The 27280-nt window shown below is 40.8% G+C and overlaps 1 protein-coding gene across 1 annotated transcript in view; it reads right to left on the bottom strand.

The window, feature by feature from the left end:
- The window catches only part of ajap1 (adherens junctions associated protein 1), a 112698-nt gene extending 90103 nt beyond the window's left edge, over positions 1–22595 (bottom strand). The window contains exon 1 of the mRNA XM_076166213.1: positions 22504–22595. Within this exon, the coding sequence (XP_076022328.1) occupies positions 22504–22595 (92 nt within the window). The remainder of the gene's footprint in view (positions 1–22503) is intronic.
- Positions 22596–27280: the final 4685 nt, after the last annotated feature.

The following is a 27280-nucleotide window of genomic DNA, read 5'->3' as shown; positions in this document are numbered from 1 at the left end:
TCATCAGTGTCTTGCGCCATGTTCTCCTCTTTGTTAACCTGCTTTTTTGTTGTTTGTCTTCATGCATGTTTGTGAGCCCTGTGTGTTTCCTCTTACGTTTCATTTTCTGGTACCTGAGAAGTGTTGGTCTCTGTTTCCCCACATTCACTTTATAATCTGTTCAGTGTTTTATGTAGTTTTGCCCCGCCTCTTACTTTTTCGATTTAGCATTAGTTATCCCGGTCCTATGCCCTGAGATTTATGTCCCCATATTTGTGTACTCCTTCTACCTGGTAGCTGTGTGCTGGTAATTTCAGTTATCCGCCTTCTTATATTATGGCTTGTATCACTAATATTTGACTTCCCCTGGTTATCTGTTTCTTCTGGTCAAGGAAACTTGACTTTAGCCAACTGGTCCCCCTCCCTTGCTCCGAGTTGGGGTTTCATTCCTCACTTAGCTAGGTATAACACACATTATCAACATAAAGATGAAATTCCATGCAAGTGCAACATTACATTTAAAATAAATTTAGTAAACATAGATCTGATCTAGAGTTTGGCTGCAGATGAATTTTTTTATTCCATTTACTCCACCATTTAAAAACATGTGTTGTGTGTATTCAAGCTCCTGCCAGTGACCATTGACTGAAGTGCAAGGCTGGACCTGGATGTCATATTGGGTATGCCCACTGCTCCTAATAGCTATGCAGGGTCAAATGCTAGTTTGCCCATGGGATAACTACATTGTAAACGTTTCAACTTCCAAAATGTTGCAGCTTCCACAAGAGCTCATATTTCTTGGCAAAAGTTGCAGAAAAGTTAAAGCGTGACACCCATACAGGTATCGATTGTATTTAGTATATGGAATGACAAGTGCCATGCCACCTGCTATGTCAGTATCCACAGATATAACTGTGTTTTGTGTGTGTGGGTCTGAACCTTTTCACACTGTGTGGGTGGGAATTGAATGAGATAAATAGATCCGCACCAGATAAATTCCTTTCGTCTCACACTCACTAAAGCCCTAACAGATGAAGATGTTGTAGGATGAAACACGCCTTCTCCATCAGTATGTTTGGACATTTTCTTCCGTTAAGAGCATCGAGCAAACAACAAATTGTGTTCATCTTGTCAGGTATGGTATTATAAAGTAGAACGGGACGGCGATCAGACTAAATAAAGTCATTGCAGCTAGGGTTTAATTACTGATGTGAAACATGACTGGGCTTTGTTCACTTGAGAGTTGTTTTGGTTGTTTCTAAACCAAAAACTAGCTTCATTATCTACAACTGCTGAACTGAATGTGGAAACAGGTCATTATGCCCTGGAATGATCCTTGGTGCCCTCACCAGGGCAGCAGCAAGCTATGAGGGCACTGAGTTCCTGACCTGTATTTTTTGCAGTCACTTTCTTTTCATATTCATTGCACTTGTGATGCAGGACATCTCTCTTAATTGCTGTACTGTACTGGAAGGTAGTAGATGCTAACTGAAATAAATCATCAGTCTAAGGCCATTTGGGTACTGAAATCCAATGACATTGTGTTTAGGCTGGTCACCTTCTGCAGGCTCTTGTTATAGCTGAAGTAGGTCACAAGTGAGGAGACATGTGATGCTGATGTGTGGCTGAGAACACCTTTTTCCTTTAGTCTGGACCAAATTGATTCCAACACCAATCACAGAAATTGTGCTATGGATTATGTTGTGTATTACAGGAAATACACAGCAGTCTAGGAGCCCTGATGAGCCGTGGCTCCAAACAGAATGATGATAAGAAAAAAAATGATGAACTGTAAATATGGGTTGATTACTACATTAAGGAACAATTGGAATGAATGCACAAAAATGTAGACACATTTGAAATATTTTGTCAAAAAATCAACGAGAATACATTTCACAGAACCACCAAATAAATGCTGCATCAAACTTAAAAGGCCTGCATGGTTGAAATATTATAAAAGAAGTAATAACGCAGTGAGCTTGAGCAATTTATTCATGAAAAAAATGACCACCCACATCAAACACATTAAAGTTTGGTGTGCTTCCATTAATAGATGGATTGGTTTCATCCAAGCCAACCAATTACTAAAGATATAATGATGACTCTCCAATGCTCTTATTTCTACTCTGAGGCTTGAGGAGCTAGGGGGTTTCCAGAAGGAAACATGATCAAGGGAAAACAGTGTGATGTGACAGCCCTTCACTGGAAACCTTTTTCTGATTGGACAGATCCGCTACAGCTGATCTGATACAGAAGACTGCACTGACACCACCATAATAACACAACTCAGGTATAGCATTAGTCATCATCTAGTTAAATGGCTGGATATGTTGTGCCAACATGTCTTGTAAGAAATTATAAAGGTATATTGCTTCAACTCACTGAAATAATCTGGGATTAGGGTACATCCTGTTTGGAAATCTCATTAATGAATGGCTGCAGCTGATGCTATATAGTTTAAATCTCTAAACATGTGAAATACACCTTTGCCAGGTTAGAAATAAAAACAACAGAGCAGCTCCAAACACTGACAGCCAAACTAGCAGTGCTGCTGTTATCAGTAATTTATGTTCTTTCAAAAGGGGTTTAAAGCATGAGGATGTTCCTCGGTTCTTCTGTCCTTCTGTCGTCATGCTTTTTCTTTTCACCTTTTCCTGATCTTTTAATCTGACACAAGGAAAAGGTGCAAGAGATGGGAAGGTGGGAACAAAAAGGATCTTTGAAATGCATCTATCGTCTTTACATTCAAATTCAATGACAAATGCAATAATCTACACTTTGGGGCGACCAGACAACTGCTACAAGAGTGGCCGTCCCAACATAGAGGGGACAAACCATCTGACAAGTCTCTAATGGCGATGTATGTGTTCTTTTCAGTTGCGTAAACAATGTCCAGCATATTCTTGCCCCTTACTGCAAAGTTCACATGTTGGTGAAACCTTGGTTAAAGTGGTCTTTAGGTTGGCATTGTTGAAATTCTCACCAACAATAAATAATCTGTCAGGATGGGCCGTTTGTTGCTCACTGATAGTGTTGTAAATCTCACTCAGTGCCCCTTTAGCATTAGCGCTTGGGGGATATAAACAGCTACAATAGCCATAAATTCCCTCGGCTGGTTGTGTCGCTGGCACTTCATCATCCTGAAGTCCACTGTTGAGCAATGTTTAGAGACTATCACAGCATATTCACACCATGTATAATGACAGCACCCCTGTTGCCCTATAAAAGTCAAGTGGAAAAGGAAACTTCTTTGTTGCTGTTCCATGTTGTCATGCAGGTAGGTCTGCTTGTGCTGCTAATTGTTTGTTTGGTGGTTGTGTTGTTATTGCCAGCTGTGTCTATAACGTGTACTATAAATTTGCTATAAGGCATAATCCACCAGAAAGCCTTCAGGTAGGTTCAGTTAGGAGGGCAGAGTCCTTCATGTGGATTTTCTTTAGGTGTCTATCTGGCAGCATGACCTAACCTGGGCTGATGATAGTAAAACCCTGAACACAACTCTCTTTGGTGGGTGTGCATGGGTTGGTGCGATATTGTACCTTTTTGCAAACTAGGTGGTGAAATAGCTCTCTTTCAGGTTGCACTATATGTTGGAACTAGGCCCTTCATTGACAGCTTACAAAAAATATTTTTAGTATACAGAGTGTTTTTCAAACAAAGACAAATCTTTACTAGACTTGTAATCAAGAATGAAGCAAACGTCATGTCGGCATGGGGTTATTTGAAAGAGAATGATGCACAGGAGAATATTTCGTGTTGAAATACTTGATCTACTCATAACTTCAATTGGATTATTTTGAGTTGGATTAATTTCAGAAAGGAGATAAGAAAGGACACCACATACGTCACCAACACAAGCCTCGATACAACAAAACACAACACAACACAAGCCAACACAAGCCTCGATACAAGCTTCGCAAAAATCTTCAAAGCCTCGACGCCTCAACACCTCGACACATCACTAAAAATTATACATTTCATCAAAGTCATAGAGTCGGATACCATATTTTCCCATGGTCCCCAAGCTAGATGGAGCCCTTTCGGGCTCTTGTTTATTTTTCAATTGTCGCTCTTTCATCACTTCAGCAGAGAAAACTTTTTCATTGTGTTTCATTGAACAGACAGTTTTGTACAACTTTCACTATGAGGAAGATGTGCGAAACTGTGGCTGTGAGACTGTCTCAGTCGCTCCCTCAGAGGAAAGGATCGGTTGACGATGTGGAAATAAACTGAGTGGCTGGATTTGCTTCTATATCAATGATCTAGTGATCTTCGACGAATGTGTGTTGCTGCCAGAGTCCAGTGACTTTCTATCATTAAACATTTGATAAAAGTGATTTTTCTTGTTGAAGAAATCCGTTTTGTGTGAGATGTGTTCTCGTAATATTGCCTTAATGGTTAATGCATTGGTAACGGAACTTGGCGACGTTAGCGGGAGGATACACAAGTGACTACATTGTTTACAAAATAAACTAGACCTGTGTCCCCACCAGTACTACCTCATCATTTCCACATTCCACAGTAATAAAATATGGACAACAAACATCAGACACCACAATGGTTTCAAGACAAAAATGTAATATTTCATGGGATGTCATCCTATAGTCTGGTGTCAAACTAGCTTTTGTTGGGGCAGCAGTAGCTCAATCGATAGGGATTCAGCTTGGGAACCGGAGGGTCGCCGGTTCGAGTCCCGTATGGGCCAAGTGAGTGAACTGGTAGCTGGTGAGTTGCCAGTTTGCCTCCAGGGCACTGCCGAGGTGCACGTGAGCAAGGCACCGAACCCCCAACTGCTACATGGGCGCCGTACAATGGCTGCCCTGCACCCCCCTGTAATGCATGTGTTTGTGTCTGTGATATGTAACGGGGGTGCAAGACAAATTTCAATTGTGTGTGATTTGATCGTGAATTGCATGTAATACGACAATAAAAGTATCTTATCTTATCTCTTGTCTTTTGTTTTCACCCCAAAGCATATGGGGAAACTTTCTGCAGGTCTATAGTTAGTTTTTTCATTAGTATTTACTTAGCCGTTGCATGGGAAAATTGAAAGCACCTTAGCATTAAGGCTGTGGGTGGTGAGAATAAACAGTGTATTGAGTAGGATGACACAACTGCAGCTCCATAGGCCCACACAGTCTAACCAGACAGAGTGGTACTCAAGCAAAGAGCCATTTATCTGTTAAACACACCCTCTGGATTATTTATCACTCTTGTACATGGCACCCATCAGCAGGAATTTCAATGTCCTCCCAGCCGCCTGGGCCACTCAGGTAAATCAAAGTGACTGTTTCACTGAATGAGATATGTAAAACCATTAGGGCAAATTGCAGGCACGACAGGACTCACTGCTTCTCCACCCTGTGCTGAGAAGCTGTGGGTGTTGTGTATCAAACGAGACACATAAGCTTTCAGAGGGGACTCAATGCTGCTGAGGTCACATACACAGCTTAGCGTTTAAGACAGAATTTTCAGGAGAAGCCTCAGTAATGGCTCTTTATGTGTCAATGCACACTCACACGTCTCATCTCTTTTTGACCTTTCAATATTAATACTGTATGTCATGGCTTGTTGGTGCATCATGCATACTTAACATTTTAATAAGTCATGCCTTTTTTACGTGCATTATGTATAGCTCATCTGCAGCACAACACAAAATGCCGTTTGGTTGAATTTTCATCTAAGAGATGTGATTCAGGGTGTACTTGGCCAGGTTGAGCCTGGCCAAGTTACTTTTTAATTCTGTTCCATTCTGTTCTTCTGAGACATTTCAAACCTACACTTCCTGAGATAACCTCTGCCTCAAAAACAGTGAACAGAACATAAAAGTGTTCATAATTAAACAGCAATAATAAAAGGCAATACATAGTCCCCATTCTATACCCCATTATGTACTGATTAGGCAGCCCATGGAAAACATGTATTAAAGCCTAAGGTCTCCAGAGGAAACACTGCATAAAACTTGAGAAATGACCCAATTTTGACAATAGTCACCAAACACTTGTAGCAGATAAGTGATGTGAAATAATAACCATTCAAGGCTAAATCCTGACCAATTTTATAGAAAGCTTTTATTTACTGTATACATATACATTTAGAAAACTTCACAGCCACTCACTATATAGGTGCCACGGTAATTGAAGCTCATACAATTACTGGACACCCCTTACACCTTCTTGTGAAGTATGTCTGAGGTACACCGATGACAAAAACCAAAATGAGTCTCAGTGTCACAGTATTGGCAAATAAAAAATAATTACCTGTGTGTGTGTGTGTGTTTGTTTAGGTTTTAAAAGCCTTTTGTCGTTAAGCAGCCGTGGTCATTCCAAAAGCACACATCCAGAGTATGTCAACAATGTAGGATGGACCAGTATCTGTAGAATAGAACGTTTCCCCACTGTTAGAGAGTGAACATTACAGTAAGTGTGCAACATCAGCCCAGAGAAGTGGATGATATTACTATTATTATTATGAAACAGTCAAGTCATAATACAAAGAGTGCTGTTTTATGCAGTTATACAAAGCAGTTTTCGTGAGTGGTTCACTGGGTTGCAAGAACATCACCAGTCCTATGGTGGCTGACTTGAGTCCATAATGTAAAATGGTGAACAATTCTCAGCTTTTGGATGCAAAAAGAATGATGATAATGATTGCTGTTATGCTGGGATTTTAGAGACATTGTAAACTCTCGCAAAAACAATCCAAGTCCACTGAGTGTCATCAATGGATATGTCAAGTGTCTGGAACTTGGTGATGGTGATTGCAGTTGGTGATTGAGTTGGAGTAGGATGTGGGCCATTCAGTGCTTTATGTCTCAAAGGCAAGATACAAGGGAGGGAGTTAAGGTGATGGCAAGCTTGATGAATTTATAGAGCTGAGTGTCATAAGCGTAGCAGTGGAAAAGAATGCTTGGTTGTGGCATCTCATTGTGGCATCTCATGTGATAGACTTGCGGAGGTGGTTTGTTCTGACAGACATCTTTAGTAGTGTTAATGGAGGGATTATAAGAGAGCTCAACCGTACTGGGCCAAGGTACAAGTATAGTATATGGAGAGTAATGGCAGAGGTGTCAAATGCAGCACTGAGGTCAAGGAGGATAAGAATGGAGAGGAGGCTTAAGTCAACAGAGTAGATTATTTGTGATTTTAACCATATGATGCTCTTTTTACAGACCAGAAGCAACTATACACTGTTGCTAATATTGAACATAATATGGGACATTGTGTTACGGTGGTAGTTAGCAGACACAACAGGATGAGCAGCGCGATTATAGCCAATGTGTTTATTGAAGAGCGAGAGTGAAACAGTGGCGGGAGTTCCCAGGGGTCGCTGGCTCAGGGACGGAGGCAGAGGGGGCAGACTGATGAGGGGAGGGATCCAGGACATAAGAGGTGATTGCTGACAGTTGAGGATGCTGGTAATTCGATACAATCTGTGTGCAGACGAGTTACCTAAATGAGACAAAGCTAGATATGGCTATTGTTCGTTGCTCCAAGGTCTGTGTGAAAGCTAAAGCCACTGGCCACTGACCTTACATTAAAGAAGCGGGGGATGAAGGAAGACATAGAGAGACGTATGACGCTGTCAGTGATTTTCACCGGCAAGTGCGCCGGCACTGGCACCGGCACCGGCAAGTGTGCGATAGGAGCCTGCAGTATTACATTTCCATCGCACAAGTTTTATTTCTCACTTGAATGGTTTGTCCATTTGCACCTTACTACTTATTTCAGTATTTCCAACATACCTTGTAGGCAGATGTTATTTAACTCACAAAGATATGAAAAGGTTAAAGAGATAGAAGACTGTAATGGAATAAACAAGTAAAGTGATGTTACTCAAAGTGAAGCAGTAATACAATACTTTGTAATAACTCCATTACAGAGAAGCAACATGATTACAGTATCTTATTCATTTTGTTCTTAATTTGAAAATGTAGGGTGAGTTGTGTATTGATTAATGTTAACTGCTTTAGTCTACCACAGCATGTTCTTAGCATTAAACATATATGTCTGCATTCTGTCCTTTGAAGCTTTTCTGTGATTTATGACACCAGCAAAGTCCTCTCTAGACATTAAAGCGATAGCTGTGAATGCGGCTCTGCTTTCATCCTTCTATATCTGTGAGACTAATGCAGACCCGGCTTTGACAGACAGTGTGGCTCTGTCCTAGAAATGACCTCTCCTTTGGGAATTCTGTTTTCTCTTTCCAGTTGTGATATGTCCCAGTAGGAACTTACAAATCCAGCCACATTTTAACAAAAGCAGTGATCAGACATTCACTCCACTGTTTCCTTTTCACTGTCTTTCATAGCCAGGGGAACATTTAACATTATAAACCTTAACAAAATGTACTTTTTCCAGGTGTCTCCACAACTGCCTGGCCCTAATTTGATACATTATTCTAAATTGAGGCTAATTTTAACAGCAGAAGTAGGTTAATGAGTAAGTCATCAATAATTATACACCAGTTTTATGTTCCATTCTGCTTGCTTGCCACATCTTTAGAAAAAAAAGTGAATACTCTTGAGTACGATCTCTGAGTTCCACTGAATTCTAATCCCAAATTTGCAGTTGCAAACAAATTCTCAGTCGGGTCTCATTTCACACAGATGGCTGTTGTTTGCAGTGAGTAGGTCTGTGATGCCGTAGTAATTGAGAGATCAGATAAAGGGAAAGAAAAGGAGGTTTTTCAGTTCTGCTATTTTTTTAATCTGTTCCTTTATGTATGTGAGTAAGTGAGAGACGGGAACAAAACTGTCACGGTAACCTACCCCTGACTGCTTGCAAGTCACACATCTCTATCCTGCCTTGTTCCAACAGGGGCAAAAGTTCAAATGGCAGCACAGGGAGGGCTGATTGGGTGGTCGGTCCGAATTCCAGGGGAAGCACAAGGACACCGGATTGGGCGGCTGGCCCGGAATTCAGGGCAAGCACAGGGAAACTCTTTAGGGATAAGCCTGCTGGATCAGCAACTGCAGACCTGGAAGCTGACTCAGAAACTACAGACTCGGAGGCTGTCTCAGTAACTGTAACGGCAGAGGTGTCAAAGGCAGCACTGAGGTCAAGAAGGGAAAGGATGGAGAGGAGGCCTAAATCAACAGAGTAGATTATTTGTGATTTTAACCATATGATGCTCTTTTTACAGACCAGAAGCAACTATGCATAGACCAAACTGTGTGCATCTTCCCAGCCATCTCCATGACTATATGCATTTTGTTGTACCTTATCCTGTTTTCTGTGCAGAGACTTGGGCACAAAGTAAAGCTCCCTTTTTCTTTATTGTGTCGCAGTGCCTGCCCAGCTTTGTGATTCTTCATTGATTCCTTTATGTGTTTTATAAAACATTTTTCACCAAACTTGATGTTTCACACTGTTACCTATCCCTAGAGTATTTTTTAGAGTTGAGGTAAATGGAAATTATCACGATGAACAAAAGTGGAACAGTTACTACTCTTTCTGGTTGGATGTTCTCCACTTGAAAACTGTGTACAGGGTAGGAGAAGTGCTTGGGGAGGCAAACATTTCCATGTTAGTAATTTCATTGTTGTGTCTGTGTTGCATTTCTGCTGTTTTCCATGGCTACATGTCACATCCACTTAGACTGATGGGGGGTGGGGTGCTTTCTGAACCACAGTGCCCTTCAGTTCGCTTGGCCAAGTCTTCCCTGGGATTAAAACCAAACCCTAGACTTCCACCCCATGAAACAATTCTCTCTGCTGCTTCTCAGAGATTTGCTACTACAATCTATTGAATTTCAAAACAAAGTTGCGAGACAGAAAAAAATCAAACCCTGTATCAATGTGGTTGTACTAGGTAACAAAATCCGGATGTGGCTAGACCTTTGTTCCGTCTGACTTTGTACGGGTCTGTCAGAAAGGCCCATGACATGTGAAGGGAATGCCAATTGTCACAACTTGACGTTTGGCCATTTTGGGGCATCGGGTCTTCTCACGCTGCCAAAATAAAGCACTTTCATTTTTAGTGGCAAAAAGACAATGGACAAAGCCGCATATGAACAAAATGTTGAAATATATAACATCATTACTACAAAACTCCAACCAATAACATACTAATGTTAGTCTAATGATTTAGCTTCAGCTCATATGAAATGCCTGTAATGAAAGAAGGGGAATCACTGATTTAAGTAAAAACTAAAAGCAGAAAACCATTGAAAACCTTTGGAAAAAAATAAGAAATAGCAACTGTCAGGGTGTGGAAGACAGCCAACAAGGTAAAAATAAAAATGAAAATAAAAATAAATAAAATTGGGGGAATGTGGAATCCATTCACCTGTTGACTTTGAGTTGAAAATACTTGTACTGTAAACACTGTAAAAGACACAACTTGATAAGTATGTCTAAACACACATACCAATAACAGCTATTTTCAACCTCTTGATGAGATGAACGAAACCTTGTTAAATGTTACACACTAGCTATGCAGAACAAGGACATATATTACTCTTATACATCTTCCATCTGGACATTGATTGATACCTAATCATCAGTGCCAACCCACAGGGAACGGCTGAATTTGGAGTTCCATGATGCAGAAATCTTCATACTATCCCTAGGTCCACATTGTGAGGCATTGTTTTTGGACTGTTCAAAGCTCGGAGCTGCCAGCATAAAATAAGTTGTTGTGGGTGTTGATTTTTAGACTTGAAATCATAAATATATCTTTGAGAATATGTATATTACACTTCAAATAGGCCCATGTGACATGTTGTTTACAGTTGTCATGGTGTTCTTTTCCACAGACAGTGTGCAAACAGTCAAAATGCCATTGCCATTCCATCCCAGCACCATACCCCATGGTTTTATGCTTTCAGTTCACAAAGATAAGGCAGGACAAAAAGGAAGGAAGAAAAGAAGCAAAGGAAGGACGGTCACAAATCGGAATGAAAAAAATGGAAGAGAGAAAAGGGGACAACCTGAAATACAAAAATAATGACGGAAAGACAGCAGGAAGGGGAGAAAGAAAGAAGGGTTATCAAAAGGGAAGAAGAACTTGTGACAGATCACAATAGTAATACTTATGAGCTTCTCTCAGCTTGAACTTGGACCTAGTCACTGACTAGTTACCCTATCAATTAGATAATAGTTAAAAGTACAATAGTTCCTCCTAAATGTATGAAAAAGTGGGGTACTTGAGTACTCTACTATTTAAACACTTTCTCCTCTATGAAAAGATAACACTTCAAATATAATGTCAAATCATCATTATCAAATCATGTGCAAATAACCCGAGGTTGTAGGGAGCATTGTGAAGCACAAATGAGACATGGAGTCTCTCTAACAAACGTGGCGCACGCAGGCAAGCTATGTGAGCCACATCTGAGTGGAGGAGAGAGCGAAAGGAGTGAATCCTCACCGTCGCTTCTTAGTGCTGCAGTGTCTCTAGCTGTCTAATGAGGCCTTATTAATTCAGATCAGGGTGAATGATTACCTCATCATTCCCATTCTCCAGAGACCTCTCGCTCCCTCTGTACTCTGCCAAGTACATTTACAGCACGGTAATCCAGAGTACGTCTTCGCTCTGAGACTCTTTAATATTCTGAGTTGGAGGAGTGTTGAATGATAGCAGCCGGGACAGAGCTTTAATGTGTACTAGTCATACATGTATCGGTGGGATTTGTTTAATCACTAAGAATTTTTTAAGTCTGAACGAATGACTGGTTTCTGTGTTATCTATTCTCTTTTTGGAGAGGCTGCACACCCACAAGCAGCAGCAGATCTCTGACAGCAAACACAGAACACCCCCTTCCTCCCATCTCATCTATGTGCAGAAACTAGTTGCCTAGCAATGAAGTCTCTGATTTTATGGTCCGTGAGGCCTACATACACATGAAAAGGAAAAAAACCCCATCAGGATTAGACCAGTACTGTAATAGCCAGAGTCATCTTTTGTTTCTGTATGCATTATGTGGATGACATCAAGCCAATGGTTGTTGGACAGTGACTGCACAAAGAGCAATGCCAAACATAGCTGCATCATCAAACTGGGACATTGATGGCCAGAGAGTTACAAATTACCCAGTGATTGAACACTATAGCTGTTACTGCACTATATAGTATTATAGGATACAGGATACAGGGCATAAAACAAACAATGATCAATTAATTGCTCAATCACCTTCATGTCTAATCTTTCAGAAGAGAATCCCATGTTAATAAAAACCATGCGTAGCTACAAATTTTTCATATGTGGGAATGTGGGAATTATCTTGCGACTATGAAATAATTTACTTGTGGAGCAAAGGAAGGTGATCTTCAGGACATTCTGGATATTGATGAAGCTATTTTAATGCATTTTAAAAGAGGAATAAAGTACAAACATAAAATAAAGTCATTAACATGAAGGAATCCTGACTCCACAGACTCGAAACAGAGGGCATGATGTGACACGAGCCCTGAGAGTATGGTAGACTATGTTGGAGTATCAGTGCTACTGCAGAAGTCACTTTATTTATTATTAGCCAACACTAATAATAGGTTACTTTAGCTCAGTGGTTCCCAATGTGGGAGGAGCGCCTCATAGGGGGGCGGAGAGCTATTGCAGGGGGGGAAGAGGAGCTCATTCGCATCGCAGCAGGAGAATGAGCATCCAGATAACATTATTGCTCCATGTGTTTGTATCCTCTGTAATCAGGTTTGTCTGTCTTTTTCGGCAGGGGTCAAGACACAAACAGTATAGCCCGGTTCACACTAGTCTAGTCTAGGTAAGTTTTTTTTAATAATGTTTTTAGGGGTGGGATAAAACAAGTTTTATTCTTACAAATATTTAGTTGCTCAGTAAAAATGTGTTACACCAAATAAATTCAGCCCACTCGTATTATTTGTGAAGTCATGCTCCGCTTGGCCACCATTGGCTGCAGCTGATCACGCTGCTGCTGCAGGGAACTTGGTGCGCTCAGTAGTAGACTTTTAATCTTTCAATTCCTTCATACTAACTGTGTCGAGCAAAAAAAGAAACTGGTTGGACGAATGCGTACAATATGGATTCACGTGTATTCACGAGTTATGTTTTTGTGTGAAATTCATCTTTTGTTGGTTTTGTTCTTTGAACACAGTGATTTTGTGTGCAACTGATGCATGGTTCATTTTGTGCACTAATAAAATATATACCTATGTTTTGAAGAAATCATATATTTTTTCTAATTACGAGAGGGTTCGGTGAATGCACTGATGAGGCTTGAAGGGTTCAGTACCTCCAATAAGGTTAAGAACCACTGCTTTAGGGTGTCCCATGTTGGGGAATGACCAATGCAATCCTTTTTTCACAAAATGTATTTATCTATCTTGCAGGTGTTCAAGCCGTTTTTTTTTCTGTACACTGTACACTGTACTGCACGCTAAGACCTGCAGTATCACTTATGAAACACCCATTTTCAACACAATCTTTCTATGAAATCAGCCACAAAATATAAACTGATTAAAACTTTCTTCAATACAGTAAATATTCATATTGAAATATCAGTAACTTATTTAATATTAGGGAAGATGTCCCTGCCAGAGCTGCTCCGTGACGATAGCCATTTTGGATTTGGCTTATGGTCATTTTACTGCCTGTAGTGCCTGGAAAATCCACAAGATGGCAAAAGACACTAACACATTGCATGCAAAAGGTTTTTCAGGGAAAGTGCTCGTCATTTGGATGACATAGAGGTCTCTCTGGAAACTCCTGTATCAGTGATGATACACTTGGTATTATAGGGCTAAAATGTAGCCTAATGTAACCCTAACCCTAAGTGTTTGCTTACAACTGTACAATAAACTTATTATTGTTTGTTGTATTATTATTGTTCTTATTATTAACTGTTATTTCAGGTTAATTCTGACAGACCATACCTAAAATATTTTAGGGGGGCGGCAGTAGCTCAGTCCATAGGGATTCAGCTTGGGAACCGGAGGGTCGTCGGGTCAAATCCCGTATGGGACAAGTAAGTGGACTGGTAGCTGGTGAGTTGCCAGTTTGCCTCCAGGACACTGCCGAGGTGCCCCTGAGCAAGGCACCGAACCCCCAACTGCTCCACGGGCACCGAAGAATGGCTGCCCTGCACCCCCTCTGTCTTGCTTGTGTTTGTGTGTGTGATATGTAGGGGTTGCAAGACAAATTTCAATTGTGTGTAATTGCTGTGAATTGCATGCAAAATGACTAGATTAAAGTATTTTAAATCTTAAATCTTAAATTTATAGCAATCCACTGGCAAAATATTAAGGAATATCAAAGAACAAGTTGAAATTAATCATTTCATTATTTATCCAAGTAATATAGATTATGTACCAAATGTGGTGAAGATGGGAAAAAATAGTGAGGAAATTTAAAAGAGCAGACGATCTATGAAGGTTGAAGGTGTCTGGGATAGACAGAGCAATTTGTCCTGAAATTTCATAGAAAAGGATATTCCTCCGCTTAGATATGAAAAACCTGTGCCAAAGTGCCTCGCTCTTTTCCCAATTTAGCAGCATCGCCCCAGTGTACTTTTTCAACACATTCACCCTGAACCATGTGGATTTGGTCATATCAATGGCTCAATTCAGATGAATGGTTGAGTCACATGCTTAAGTGGCCTATGGAGATGCCTGTGTGACTTGAGCAGAGCCAAAGCAGTTTAAACAGTCCATTCTAGTTGTTCTTGTTGTTGCTCCATGCTCAAGACAAATGTGACCCACTTCTCTCCCTGCACTCTCTCACACTGAGCGCAAGCTCTTATCCTAACCCTTTTGAGTCAAAAGGGATTTTTCAAAGACGACAAGGTGGTTGGGGCCTTCAAAAACTTGCTTGTAGTAAAACACATTACTCAATAAATCCATGCAGAAAAAAGAAACCCAACCTGAAAGAGACCAGAGGACAACTGCACCTAAACACCACCACATAGAGAAAGAAAGCAAATACTGGCATCAGCATGATGCTCCACCTCTATAGTAACAAGCAGCTGTTCTTTCAACTTGTACCTCACGTCAGCACTTTTTCCCTGTACTTCAGTTTGCGCTCTCTCTCAGCTCAAAAAACATGCGATAGGATTGCATGGTTTCTGTCTGATACTTAAAACCTGATTTTTTTGGCACATACCTCAACTGTTAATGTTTAGTTTATACCAACAGAGGGCAGAGCAGCACTCTGACCAGGTGTGCATTCTCTTGGAATGAGCCAGCGGCTTGACCTCAAAACACACAATTTCTTACATGCACAGACATACACAAGAATCGGGTAAATACAATGAAAATACTCAACATGAAGAAGTTATAGTAAGCTTTATAGATGCGGTCTTCAATGTCTTCAATGTCAGACTTTTGCAAATTTAAATTCACAATTTCACATTTGATTTACATTAATCTCATATAAGTGTTTTGATGAAGTAAAACTAACTCATATCGGCTTTTCTATTTTTGGTGGTAAGCCTACAACTACACTTGAATGTTTTGTCTTGTGGAGAATAAGTAAATGTCAATCAATAGCTCTATTCTGACAACTTTGGTTGAGGTATGCAGGTATGGTATGGGACAGAATATCGTTTCTGTGCAGCTCTCTAACCTGATCACAGCTAATGAGGAGGTCCTGATCTCCTGACCCACAAAAGTGAGACCCAAGGCAATAATTTGGACTAAATCTGACTCAGAAACCAACTGAACCCATGAAGGATTCTACATGGTGGTGCTATTGAGACCCAGTTAAGCACAAATGTGTATGACAAAGTGAAAGGAATTAAAACCGTAGCATAATGACAAAACTACCTCCATGTGCAATAAAACATAGTTTTATTATTAGTTAAATTTTCACTTAGTAGAGGCTGACGTCAGAGAGTAAAGGAGGGCGCTGCCATACTTATTATTTCATTTCTTGTTGAGCTGTGATGGTGCCCAAGGCTCACATTGGTATGGTAAAATGTTCATGGTTCTGTTTCCCTCCTATTCACTTATAACAATATAACCACTGAAATTGTAATTTGTGGGCCGACATTTTTTAGGGCTGCTGCTCAAATGTGCTTCATAGTCAACAGCCTCATTAACTGCACCATTCAAATGGCCAACATAGCTGCCGAAGAAAAGCAAGAAAAAGGAAATGTGTTAAGCCAACAGAGAGGCTTGCAATGTAACTACAATAGCAGTTTTAAGACACTGCTGGGGTGGACAGACGTTTTTAGATTAAAACATTTGCCTGGTTGAGATTTGACTTAACGTGAAAAAAGACAAATTCACATTGTTAAATAAAAAGATACATTATTGTTCTGCATTCCAGCTCATATCATCATACTGAACTGCTGTTGTCACTTTTAGTTTATGTAGATTTGTTCAGCACAGTTACTTTTTCTAGTTACATGAATTTTATCCATTAACATTATGAGATACAGCATGTTTCCATATTTCTGTAAACAAGAGGCTACTTCAAAATACACCAACCAATGGCAAACATCAACCGTATTTATCCCATGATAACAATCAATAGGTTTTAATTTGGTCCATATCAATAGGAATTTGAAAAAAATATAGTAGTGATTGTTTACTCTTTCAGTAATTTCTGCTTTCTGTCACCTTTATACCATTGCTGCCTCACGGACAGAGGGTCCTTGATTTTAACGCCCAGTTCTCCTTTCTGTGCGAAGTTTCCTGAGATACGATAAGTCAAATGCATGATAAGAAGGTCACCTCAGATGGTTAATCAATTGTATCAGAATAAGGATAACTTTTGCCTTGTTCAGCTTTGGCAGAGGTACAGTATGCGTTCCAATGAGTGCCCTTTTCTGCGATCAACTACGTAAACATGATATAATCATGGCATACGGGCAAGACATATTTGGCATAGTTGTATCAAGAGACATTTTGGAGATGCAACACCTCGTGGAGAGAACAGATGATGATATTTTATGATACATATCCAAACAGAGTGTATAAGTTTCCGCTTTGAGGAACGAGTCTGCTGATATTCTCCTGCATTTTTAATTGATTTCATCCTTACACTCGCCCTTGCTGAATCTCACAGTAGTCAAAGCTCTTTAGCAGGAGAACCACTGAGAGAGATAGTCCACATTACATGGCTCCTGGAAAAGCTGCATGATGAGACGGTTCCTTTTTTACTGGTATGCTTAATAGTGTGTGTGGGTGTATGTGTGCATTTTTCTACTTCTGTTTCAAAAAGAACACCTTTCAACAAGAAGTCATTTTGGTGGTACCATTAAAAACTTTTATTAAGGACATTAATTAGAGTTCAAGTTAGGGGAATGTTCCTTAATATGCCATGAACCCTCTAAATAGGTTTATTTCACTTGACACTTTTGCCATATTTAAGTAATGTTCCTTTTATTTTGAAATTCTTTCATTTTTTTGTATTTCTTTTTCAAAAAGAAAGTGGAATATACCATTCTGATGTTAATTTGTGTTATGCAATAGTGTGATGTGTGTTTGAGAAATAAAATCATGTCATGTGAGAGTGAGCCAATGTGTCTTCACACTTCTTCACACTGCAGTAGATCCTCAAGCGACGAAGGGATCTAATTTCCTCCCTGCCCAAATGCTTGGGGAGAATTGATGCTCAGAGCCAGCAGGCCGTGTAAAATTGGCCATGAAAGACTCTCAATTCAGATCAAAGTCAATAGAGCCCCCCTCGCCTGTTCAATATCTTCAGTGCATTTAGAGGTTGCATGAAAGCTTAGACGGCTTTCTCCACCCTGTCAGCTTCATCTGCTGACCGCACACTGAGAAGAGAGCAGTGCTTCTCAGTGAAAATATATGAGGTGATTGGTAGATGGATAGAGTGAAGCAGTAGGCTACAGATTGGCACATACCTCCATAATGTTGATGCATACTCAAAAACCTAAACGTTTATTCAGGCCATTCCATTTAGCTTGAATTTGTCTAACTTTCTGTGCAAGTGATTTCTGTGAAAGCCTTTTTCAAACAGGTGATTATTCTGCTTTGTAGGGAACCCAATGTTACATCTTTGTGGAATATTAAAAAGAAGAATCGAGTCATGTTTAACATCATTCTAAAAGTAAGCAACTTATTAGGTTATTATGATTAGGTTAGATTAGATTGAGCTTTATTGTCATTGAGCAAAGTACAAGCCAAGGTACAAGCCAATGGAATGCAGTTAGCATCCAACCAGAAGTGCAAAAATGTACTATAATGTATACAAATAAACTATATAAACAGGTAATAAATGAATAAATAGTGAGTAAAATAGTGAAAGTGTCTTTGTGCAAAACAGAAATGAAATGAAATGATCAGTGAAATTACAGAAAGTTGTGCAAACGGCAGTGGAGTGCAAAATGATGCTAGTGGGGGGATGGAGTAGAGTGGGGGGATGGAGTAGAGTGGGGGGGTGGAGTAGAGTTCAGCACAGTCACTGCCTCGTGGAAGAAACTCTTCCTGAGCCTGCTGTTGCGTGAGCGGAGGCTTCTGTAACGCCTGCCGGATGGGAGGAGGGTGAAAAGTTTATTATTAGGGTCGAAGGAGTCTTTTATAATGTTCTTGGTTTAACCCGGACAGCATCTACGATAGAACTGTTAGATGCTATCCAACTGTGTACCGGTGATACTTTGGGCGGTTTTCACCACCCGCTGGAGTGTTTTCCGGTCTGAAGTGGAGCAGTTGCCATACCATACTATGATACAGTTTGTGAGAATGCTCTCAATGGTACAGCGGTAGAAGTTCACCAGGACCTGAATTACCGACCTTAAAGACCCTCTGGGACCTCAACCAGCAACTGTGCCACACCGTTTACCCAACTATCCCCCAGACCCCAGATCAGTGGTGAAAATCCTCTGAAAACCATTCATCTGGTCTTGCCCGCATTGCTCTCAATCAGGACTCATTCTTGTTGGGTTAAACTGTGAGTTTCGGAATTTCAGCAATACAGGCTTTTGACATCAACTGCATGGGATATCTCCAGGGATGATCTAAAGAGGTGTCACTTAGCTCTCATTGATAGGAAATTCAGACTGCTCGATAATTGAAGTGCGTTCAACTATTTCTCCCATTAATTAATTTCTTTCCATCATTCACTATTGCACATTTATAATTTTAATCTGCCTTAAATTCCTTAACATTTCATGTCTTGATTCTGCTACACATTCATTTCATTGTTGCATTCATTCACTTGCTAATATATTTTGTTAGTAATACAGTCATTCATTTATAATTGTTTGCCTGTGTACATTTCCTTTAAACAGGGCAATTAATCAATTAAATTACCCATTGAAGGTGGTGCCAAAAAAACAAGTGCAAATACGGGGAGTATAGCTTTCTTTCCCCAACTTATATTTTATGGCACCCTTCACGTGAGGCCTTGTCACGGCAGGGAGGCAGTGGCTCAGTGGGTAGAGCTTCCGCTTGGTGACCGGAGGGTCGACAGTACAAGCCCCTGCCGAGGTGCCCCCGAGCAAGGCACTGAACCCTCAATTGCTCCCCCCTCTGCAAAGGGTGGTAATGTAAGTCGCTTTGGATGTATGCGTCTGCCAAATGATCGTATTATAATGTAATCAGTTAAACCAACAGTGTAAGGTGTATTGAAATAATCAATACCCTGTATAAACTGGCATATTCCTTGAATTGCACATTGCAGTAATTTTCTTTACATAAATGTGATATATTCTGACACAAACCAGATGACACAGAGCTTAATGTGATAAACGAAGAAAGGTCCTCACCAAATTGTACACATCTCATAAAGAAGGTGCTGCTATATGTTTCCCCTGATAAACTGTATCAGTGGCCTGTGCACACAGAGACAAGCTGTCAACCATTGTGCTATCATATAGCATTGCACCCTTTTTGTTTTTGTTGCTAGACAGCTTTGAGCCATCATAGGGATCACAGAGGTTCCACTCAGGTTGCTTGGAAGCGTTAATTAAAATGTCAGAACTTAGATGGTTATACTGTTAAACACTGTTTAATATCCATTCAGCTGACTATGTAGCTGTATAAAATCCTATTTAGAAATTTAGAAGTAGAGATGCTTCAGTGATTCTTTTTCTGTGCATGGAATAAACTCAATTCCTGCATCACAAACCTGATGAGCATTTTGTTTGGTTCCACTGTCCACAACATTAAACACTAGGCCAGATTGATTAATGGCATTTCCTTTTTCCCAGCACGTAATGTAAGGAACCCCAGAGTGTTCTGATATATGTCCTCTAATTAGAGCGAGCCATCTAATGAGCCTCGTTTGGACTCCAAAAACTAATAAAGGAAATCTAACGAAGAGGTGAGGCCCGGTGGCAACTAGATAAGCTACCAGACAAGCACTATGTTTCTGAGTGCTTCTAGGGGAGCTTCAATGTCAGAAAAAACATTGTTAAGCATCTTCATTAACTGAGATGAATTTCTCTGTTACAGTCCTCAATTGATGAAGATTGATCGGGGCAAAGACACTTGCCAGCTGATGAAAGTCAGTATGCCTCTCATTAAGAGCAAAGATGACTGGATGACTACATCCCCCTCAGCGTATACAACTTTGTACAAATGTAAAGGAAAAAATATAAAACACTAAGGGAACAGCTTACATCACATACCACTGAATTTCAACTTTCCATTTCAGTAAACCTAGAACAGCACTGGTGCGGCTGCTGGGAAAGAACCAAACTGAGATTATTCTCTGCTCTGGTACACAATTCACTCATATGGGTGTCTCCTAAACACACTTTTTATGAGCAGTCACGCTACACACATGAAAAAATAAAAATGCTCCAGTTATAAGAGCTATCATTAAAGGCACAGCTCAACCTGAGTTAGCCACAGCACTCTGATAGCTTCCTCTTTTAATTTGACTTAAGAACTACAAAATAGCTAAATACTGCAAGACGTTCTACCCATAACTATATATAAATACTTATAATAATGCTTAAAATGATAAGTTAAAACACAGATAATGTTTTCAGGCAAAAGTTACGTATTGTAGTTTTAAACTGTCACTGTCTTTCATTTTCAAATGGAGATGTAAATAATTCACACCCAGGTATTATTTCCTAGTCCAGATAGATACTCTAACTGTATAAAACTGGGATAAACCATACTAGTGGTCTAATATGCCTTGCTCCTCAGCTCGATGGCTATTTCAGTGACAGACGGCCACCTTCACGGAGGTATGCAGGGGTGCTCCACCACCAGGACTCTAGTCTGCGGCTCCCTCTCGCACTTTTCCGGCTCTATGTAATGTTTTGAATGTGGAGATGTTGGACACAAATGCTTCGCGTGCCCGCACCAGCAGTCAGCGGGGCCTGGAGCTGCTGGCGGTAGACTGATGCTGGGAGTAGCAGTGAGCTCTATTCTCTCACTGAGATTAATGTCTTCCTGGATGAGACCTTTGGTAAAACTGTGATGGTTAAAGATTATTTCAAAGATATTGGAAAATTTTTCAGATCTGTAAGCACCTTGAGAAAAACAGTAGGATACGATGTGTTGGACAAGAAAAAACGATACCGCCTAAAGAAGCACCTGACCTCATTGAGAAGGTCACAAGGGGGCAGAGGGCAAAGTATGAAGCGTTCTTGTAAGCTACTGTGATCATGCAGCACAGAGTGTGGGCTTTCCCCTGGGTCTTACTGTTCTACACTGTTTGTTTTCTTTTTATGGACCACATGATCCTCATCAATAATGGCTTCATAGTGCATTATCAGGATGAGGCATGGTGCACAACACACTTCCTCCATCATGCTGCTTTACGGTTGGCTGTGGTGATCAGGGCAGAGCTGCTTGAGGTGTTGCAACTGATAGAGCTTCCCGTTTCACCTCCGACTTTTGGATGCCAAGAAAACTGCAATGATGTCAAGCGCGCTCTCATCTCAGGATTCTTCCTCTCTACCATGACTTCACCATCTCCTGTGATAACTGCATCTGCATCGCTTCAGAAGTCCACCCTCAAATGCTTGTGGAACTGACCCCACAGTACTTTCTTGGAAACTTGTTACAAAGCCATGGCAGACTCCTGCTATGAGCAGCTGAGATAGAAGCCACACAGAAGTGGAGAAAGAGATGGAAGTGGAGAAACCTACAACCAGTCCAGCACTGACCTCTGTGCTGTCCAATAAAGAGATTGTTATGATGAGATACAAGAAGTCTCTCACTGCAGTTGATTCTCTGCTTAACTTTGAGGATTGGTACGATCTATAAAGGAACTCTTATGAGTTATTCAGCTATGGAATTTGTGCTTAAATGAAAACTGGGGAAGGAACTGTGCGATGTTGATGGAGACAGTAACACTAGTATTGATGAGGATGATGAGGAGGTCTTTGTTTGTTTTTTCCTCTGTTTCAATTGCAGGTTTTTTTTCGTTGTGTCTGATGTCTGGTTATCTGTTTAAAGAAATGATGGTGTCTTAGAACACATATGTTTTAGTTTGTTTAGTGTTAGGTCTATAAATATCTGTAAATAAAGTTGTTTTAAAAATCTAGTCTCAGGTTCTTCAGTCGCACCTCCAGCTTCCATGTGTCTCCAGCCACTGCTTCTGTCTCTCCCCGGGTTGCTGCTCCAGTATTCCTGTCCCTGTGATCTTGGTTTATTATGATTGGCCAGATTGCTCCTCTCACCTTAGCAATTTCTCCACCTGGATCAAACTCTTGGTCTTTGCCGCGGCCCCAGCTAGTCTGCGCATTGCTGCCTCAGTCTCCAAGTTAGTCATACGGTGCAAATCCAGAACGTTGCTGGGGTGAGTTGGACAAATGTTGGGGTTTTTTACTCCAATGGTCGCTGATCTGCAACATATGCCAACAATCGATCCCGTATAAATTACGTAATAGACCTGTTACGCGGTAGAGCGCTGGCTTGGGCCTAAGCTTTCCTTTCTAGGTACTCCCTTGATTCTATTCTGCTACTCCACTTAGACATTCACTGTTGAACAGATGCACGATGGAGAAGATGGGATTTTTTGTCACATTACTTTGCAATCCTTCAGAACAGATATATCCAAATAATAAAATATGGCACTACTGGACAAAATTAGCAGAAGTGATCACACTAAATGAACCTTATTAAGTGGTGGTGACTATTGATTTCCAATATCCCAGAGTTTGGGCTTATTTTACTGGGCAATTTTACCTGATGCTGATGTGACAGTGTATGATACAAAAACAAATCAGATGTTTGTCATATCTTTATCCGTGGGATATAATGACTCTCAACCCAGAATAGTGAAAGATTTGAATTCAAAATGTGTTCTCCAGGAATGCCACAAGCTGCATCTCCTGGGTGCATCAGTTCGAAAACTCACTATGGTCACGGGCTGGGAAGCATTTTTCGCAATTTACTCAGGATTGCTGTGCCATTGTTAAAAAGGGGGTTCAACATGGCGAAGCCTCATTTAAAAACAGCAGCCCAAAACATTGTGAGGAATTCAGTATCCAATCTTGCAAGAAACACAAGGACAAACAGGAAGGAGGGAAACGTGTGGTTGTGTTTACAAGAAGAACACAGAAAATAATAAAATATGTCTAAGAAGTATAAATGGGCACTGTAAGGTACAGAGGAGTCAAACAGAAATCTGGTGCAGGAGGTGACAGAGTTAATGGAGGTAAAAGCTCCCATTGTGGAATACAGCCATGGCTTCATACCTAAGTAGAAGAAAGTGTGAAGACTGAACTTGATCTGTACCCTGTACCATACACTCAGACATCCATCGAAAACATTTTTGAAATCCCTCCTGTCTCTGCAATTACAGACAGGGGGCCTCAGGAATTTAACATCACGGCTAGCAGCAAAGATTATCTTGATCTGAATGATACTTATCTGTTTATGTGGATGAGGATTTATGCTGATGGTACAAACCTAGATCGTAACGAGGATGTACATTTCATCAGTTATGCGCATACACTCTTCTCCAAGGTTGATATAATGCTAAGAGACAGACTTATTACACGGACATACCGAGGGATAATTGAGTGTTTAATCGACTATCACAAAAACACCCTCAACACACATTTTAGCATGGGTCTGTTTGCATTAGTCTGTTTCTATGCCGTGTCGACCAGTGGACACGGCATGGAAATAAGGAGAAAACCAGTGTTATGATCGGTACCGATCACGTAATTTTAATGTCGGACCGAGTTATGTGGAACACAGACACCAGAACCTAGAATCAGGTAGAAAACAGAATTCAATGAAAAAACACAGAGCAGGATGAAGATGTGGACACGGAGACTGGATGTTGCTGATGGAGATGCTGAAAACAATTGACAAAGCGAGAGTGAGTGGATCCCGAAAACAGAATCCAGGGGCGCAGGAACAACAAAAGGTCCACTCACTACAACAAAAACAGTGCAGCATGCAAAATCCAACTAAACTCCCATGAAACAAACTGCAAATATTATCGACTTGGAGTGAAACGCCACTCAAGCGAAGTGGAATCCAGTAAAACTCTCTGGCAAGGCATTGGTGGGTCACCGGAACTCTATATAGTCACTCTGTTGAGCACTTAATACTGTATAAAAACAATCTCCAAAGCTCCTAACTGCATGCTCATTGTCATGTCAAATGCTTTCCTCAGTAAAAATATTCAACAAAAGACAAGTGGGCAGCGATAAAGTCAATAAAAAATGTTCATGCTCACCATGCCTCACCAGTGAGAGGTATCTCTGCAGAAAATGTGCATATTTTTTATGCTGTATATTATTTTTTTCATGTTGTGCCGCTTGTCTAATGGAACCAGTGTTTTGTTAATGCTGCTGCTGCCGCTGTTGTTTTAATGAGTCCATCTGATGTTGAGGGATCAGAAACATTTTCTGGGTGTGCTCAATTTTTCCACCCGCTGTTTAAAAGACTGGTTATGAAAGGTATGGTGGCAGCAGAGGTAGTATAAATCATCCTCCTATCTGACTGATAGTATTTTTCTATTTAAGTCTGTACTGGCATAATCCACAATAACCGCCTTAGGCTCGGGGGTGATTTATATAGCAACTCCGACATTGCCTGATTCCTCTGCGCATGTGACCCCAACGCCACTCCTTCTACATTTTCTGGGGTCTTTCAGGACTTAGGCAGAGCTGGTGCTGTCAACAAATGCTTCTAAATAACATTTACCCTTTTACATGTACCCATTTACATCTACCCAGTAGGCTGATCTGATATTCATCCCTCAGGTTTCTTAACAAGACGAGGTAATTGGTCTTTAAACTAATAGTGTATACCTCAACTAGCCTTGCCTTGGATGAAAAGACCTTTGGAAATAGCGCATTTTCTTACCGCACACTTCTTCCCTGGAACTCACTTCCTGCACTAGTTAAAGGATCCCTAGAAATTTCTAAATCCTGCCCTAAAGATGCACCTCTTTCCAGTACATTTTGATATCTGCTAAATGGGCAGGACGCACAGTCTCCTACCTGCAGGAGAGTGATTAGCCAACCGAGGTTCAGCTCAGGGCTCAGACAGACTTTGTCCACTCTAGTTAGTGGTAGTGTCAGTGTAGTAAGTGGATGGGGCACATTAGCTAGTTTTTTCTCTCTCTACATCCTTCCCTAACCCTCTCACCTTACATCCTATGTCTCTTATGTCTACTGATCAACTCTCTGGCCCATGGGCCACACAACCTTGAGTGTGGGGTCCACAGGGTCAGCTGTTTTTCAGCTCCATGTTTTTCAGCTCCACCATCAGGACTCCGCGGCTCTCTCTGCCACCTTAACCTTTCTTGTCATCTCTCTCTCTCTCTCTCTCTCTCTCTCTCTCTCTCTATCTCCCTCTCTCTCTCTCTCTCTCTCTCTCTCTCTCTCTCTCTCTCTCCCCATCTTGCATGCTTTTTCTCAATACCTGATTTTTGTTAGCTCAGCCCTGCATGCTTTTTTTGTACCTCTGTATAAGCCCACTGGAAGTTCCACCCAGCCATTCGTGGGGACAGAATCCCTCATGGAACTGCCTCACCTGAGGTTTCTTCCTGTTTTTCCTTATACATTAAGGAGTCATCAGGAGTTTTTTCTCGTCTTCCTAGAGAGCTTTGGGCTGGGTCGGGAATTTTCCTGATGTTGTGGGTCTGTAAAGTCCTTTGAGACATTGTATGTGATATTGAGCTCTACAAATAGAACAGACTTGACTTGAATATCAGACTCAGTCATCATTTGTGCATCGGTATTATGATTGATCAAAAATGATCGGACCAGGCTCTTGTGTGACTAACAACACATTTTTAAAATTTCACATTTCCCCTTTGCATTTGACCTGTGTTTTATCACATCATGCGTGAGCGGCATAACAACCCCGGATACAAACTCTGTGATGCTATCTTCCTCAGGGATGCTCGCACATGTCACCATCATTTAATTCGTCAAACTAAAATTAAAATCGTGCAACCCAGGGGAGGAACCCAGTCTCCAAACTTGTAACGTGAAAACAATACTGTCTGTGTTGCAATACAGCACACACTCATCCTGCAAGTCATAAAGCATGAGTTTGAACTTTGACTCTCACTCGAGACCCCTTGTTGTCAGTTTGATGCCACTACACCATGGCCACATTATCTGAGATGAAACAGAACTGTCTCACATCATAATGATCACTGAACATTACAAATCTGTCTGGGCCAGTGCTCAAATTGCAAAATGGCAAATCGCAAAATCATTTCTCATGCTGAATGTAACCCAATGTAGTTTAAGACCGCCTTTCTTATGCAGATTTTATCTATAACTGGATGCCCTCATTTTCGTACTAATCAGATATATTTTTCCTGCTCTTTGAATGTCTAGACACGCCAGGGGTAACAAGAAGCCTCTTGTCAGATTTTAGTAATGTCTTGACATAACCCTTGAAAAATGTATACATCTTGTCAGGAAAATGCCACACTTCATCTGTGGTCAGAATCTGGTAACCCTTTTCATCTGCTTTTTGAAGCTCAAATGTAAGTTACATGCCTGACAGCTATCTGTCAGCATCACAGTGTCACAGCTGTCAGTCAGAAACAGTGATTTGAATACACCCATTCAGCTCAAGGCCAGAGTTATGAATGCAAAAGGGTCAAGCTCTGCGTACTCAAGAAAAGTGTGAGATAAATCTTACAGGCCTTGCGCAACACTCTCACGTCATTAACACAATAGGATCTCTGCCTGAAAATCAAAAGGCTCTTCACGGACTGGACCATACCATTTCATCTCATATTGTCATAGCAGTAGTATGACCGGTCAGGGTACTTGCCTCTGTAGAACACATTTTCACTGGTTTCGAATTTGTGGGGAAAGTAACCTTTCTCTGTCTTCAAATCCCAAAGCAGCGGGGTTTTTTGACAGGCGCATGGGGAGAAAACTAAAAGAGTCTATCCAGCGCTGTCTATATGCCTCATTATACATCAGAATGACACTGCTTCCCCTCGTCACCATAGGGGTGATCCCT

The sequence above is a fragment of the Genypterus blacodes genome, unplaced genomic scaffold (assembly GCF_046128005.1).
Source record: "Genypterus blacodes isolate CSIRO-AG114 ecotype Tasmania unplaced genomic scaffold, CSIRO-AGI_Gbla_v1 ptg000156l_1, whole genome shotgun sequence".
In the NCBI taxonomy this organism is placed as follows: Eukaryota; Metazoa; Chordata; class Actinopteri; order Ophidiiformes; family Ophidiidae; genus Genypterus; species Genypterus blacodes.
The sequence above is the reverse complement of the archived record's forward strand: the minus strand, read 5'-3'. Positions and strand labels throughout refer to the sequence as shown.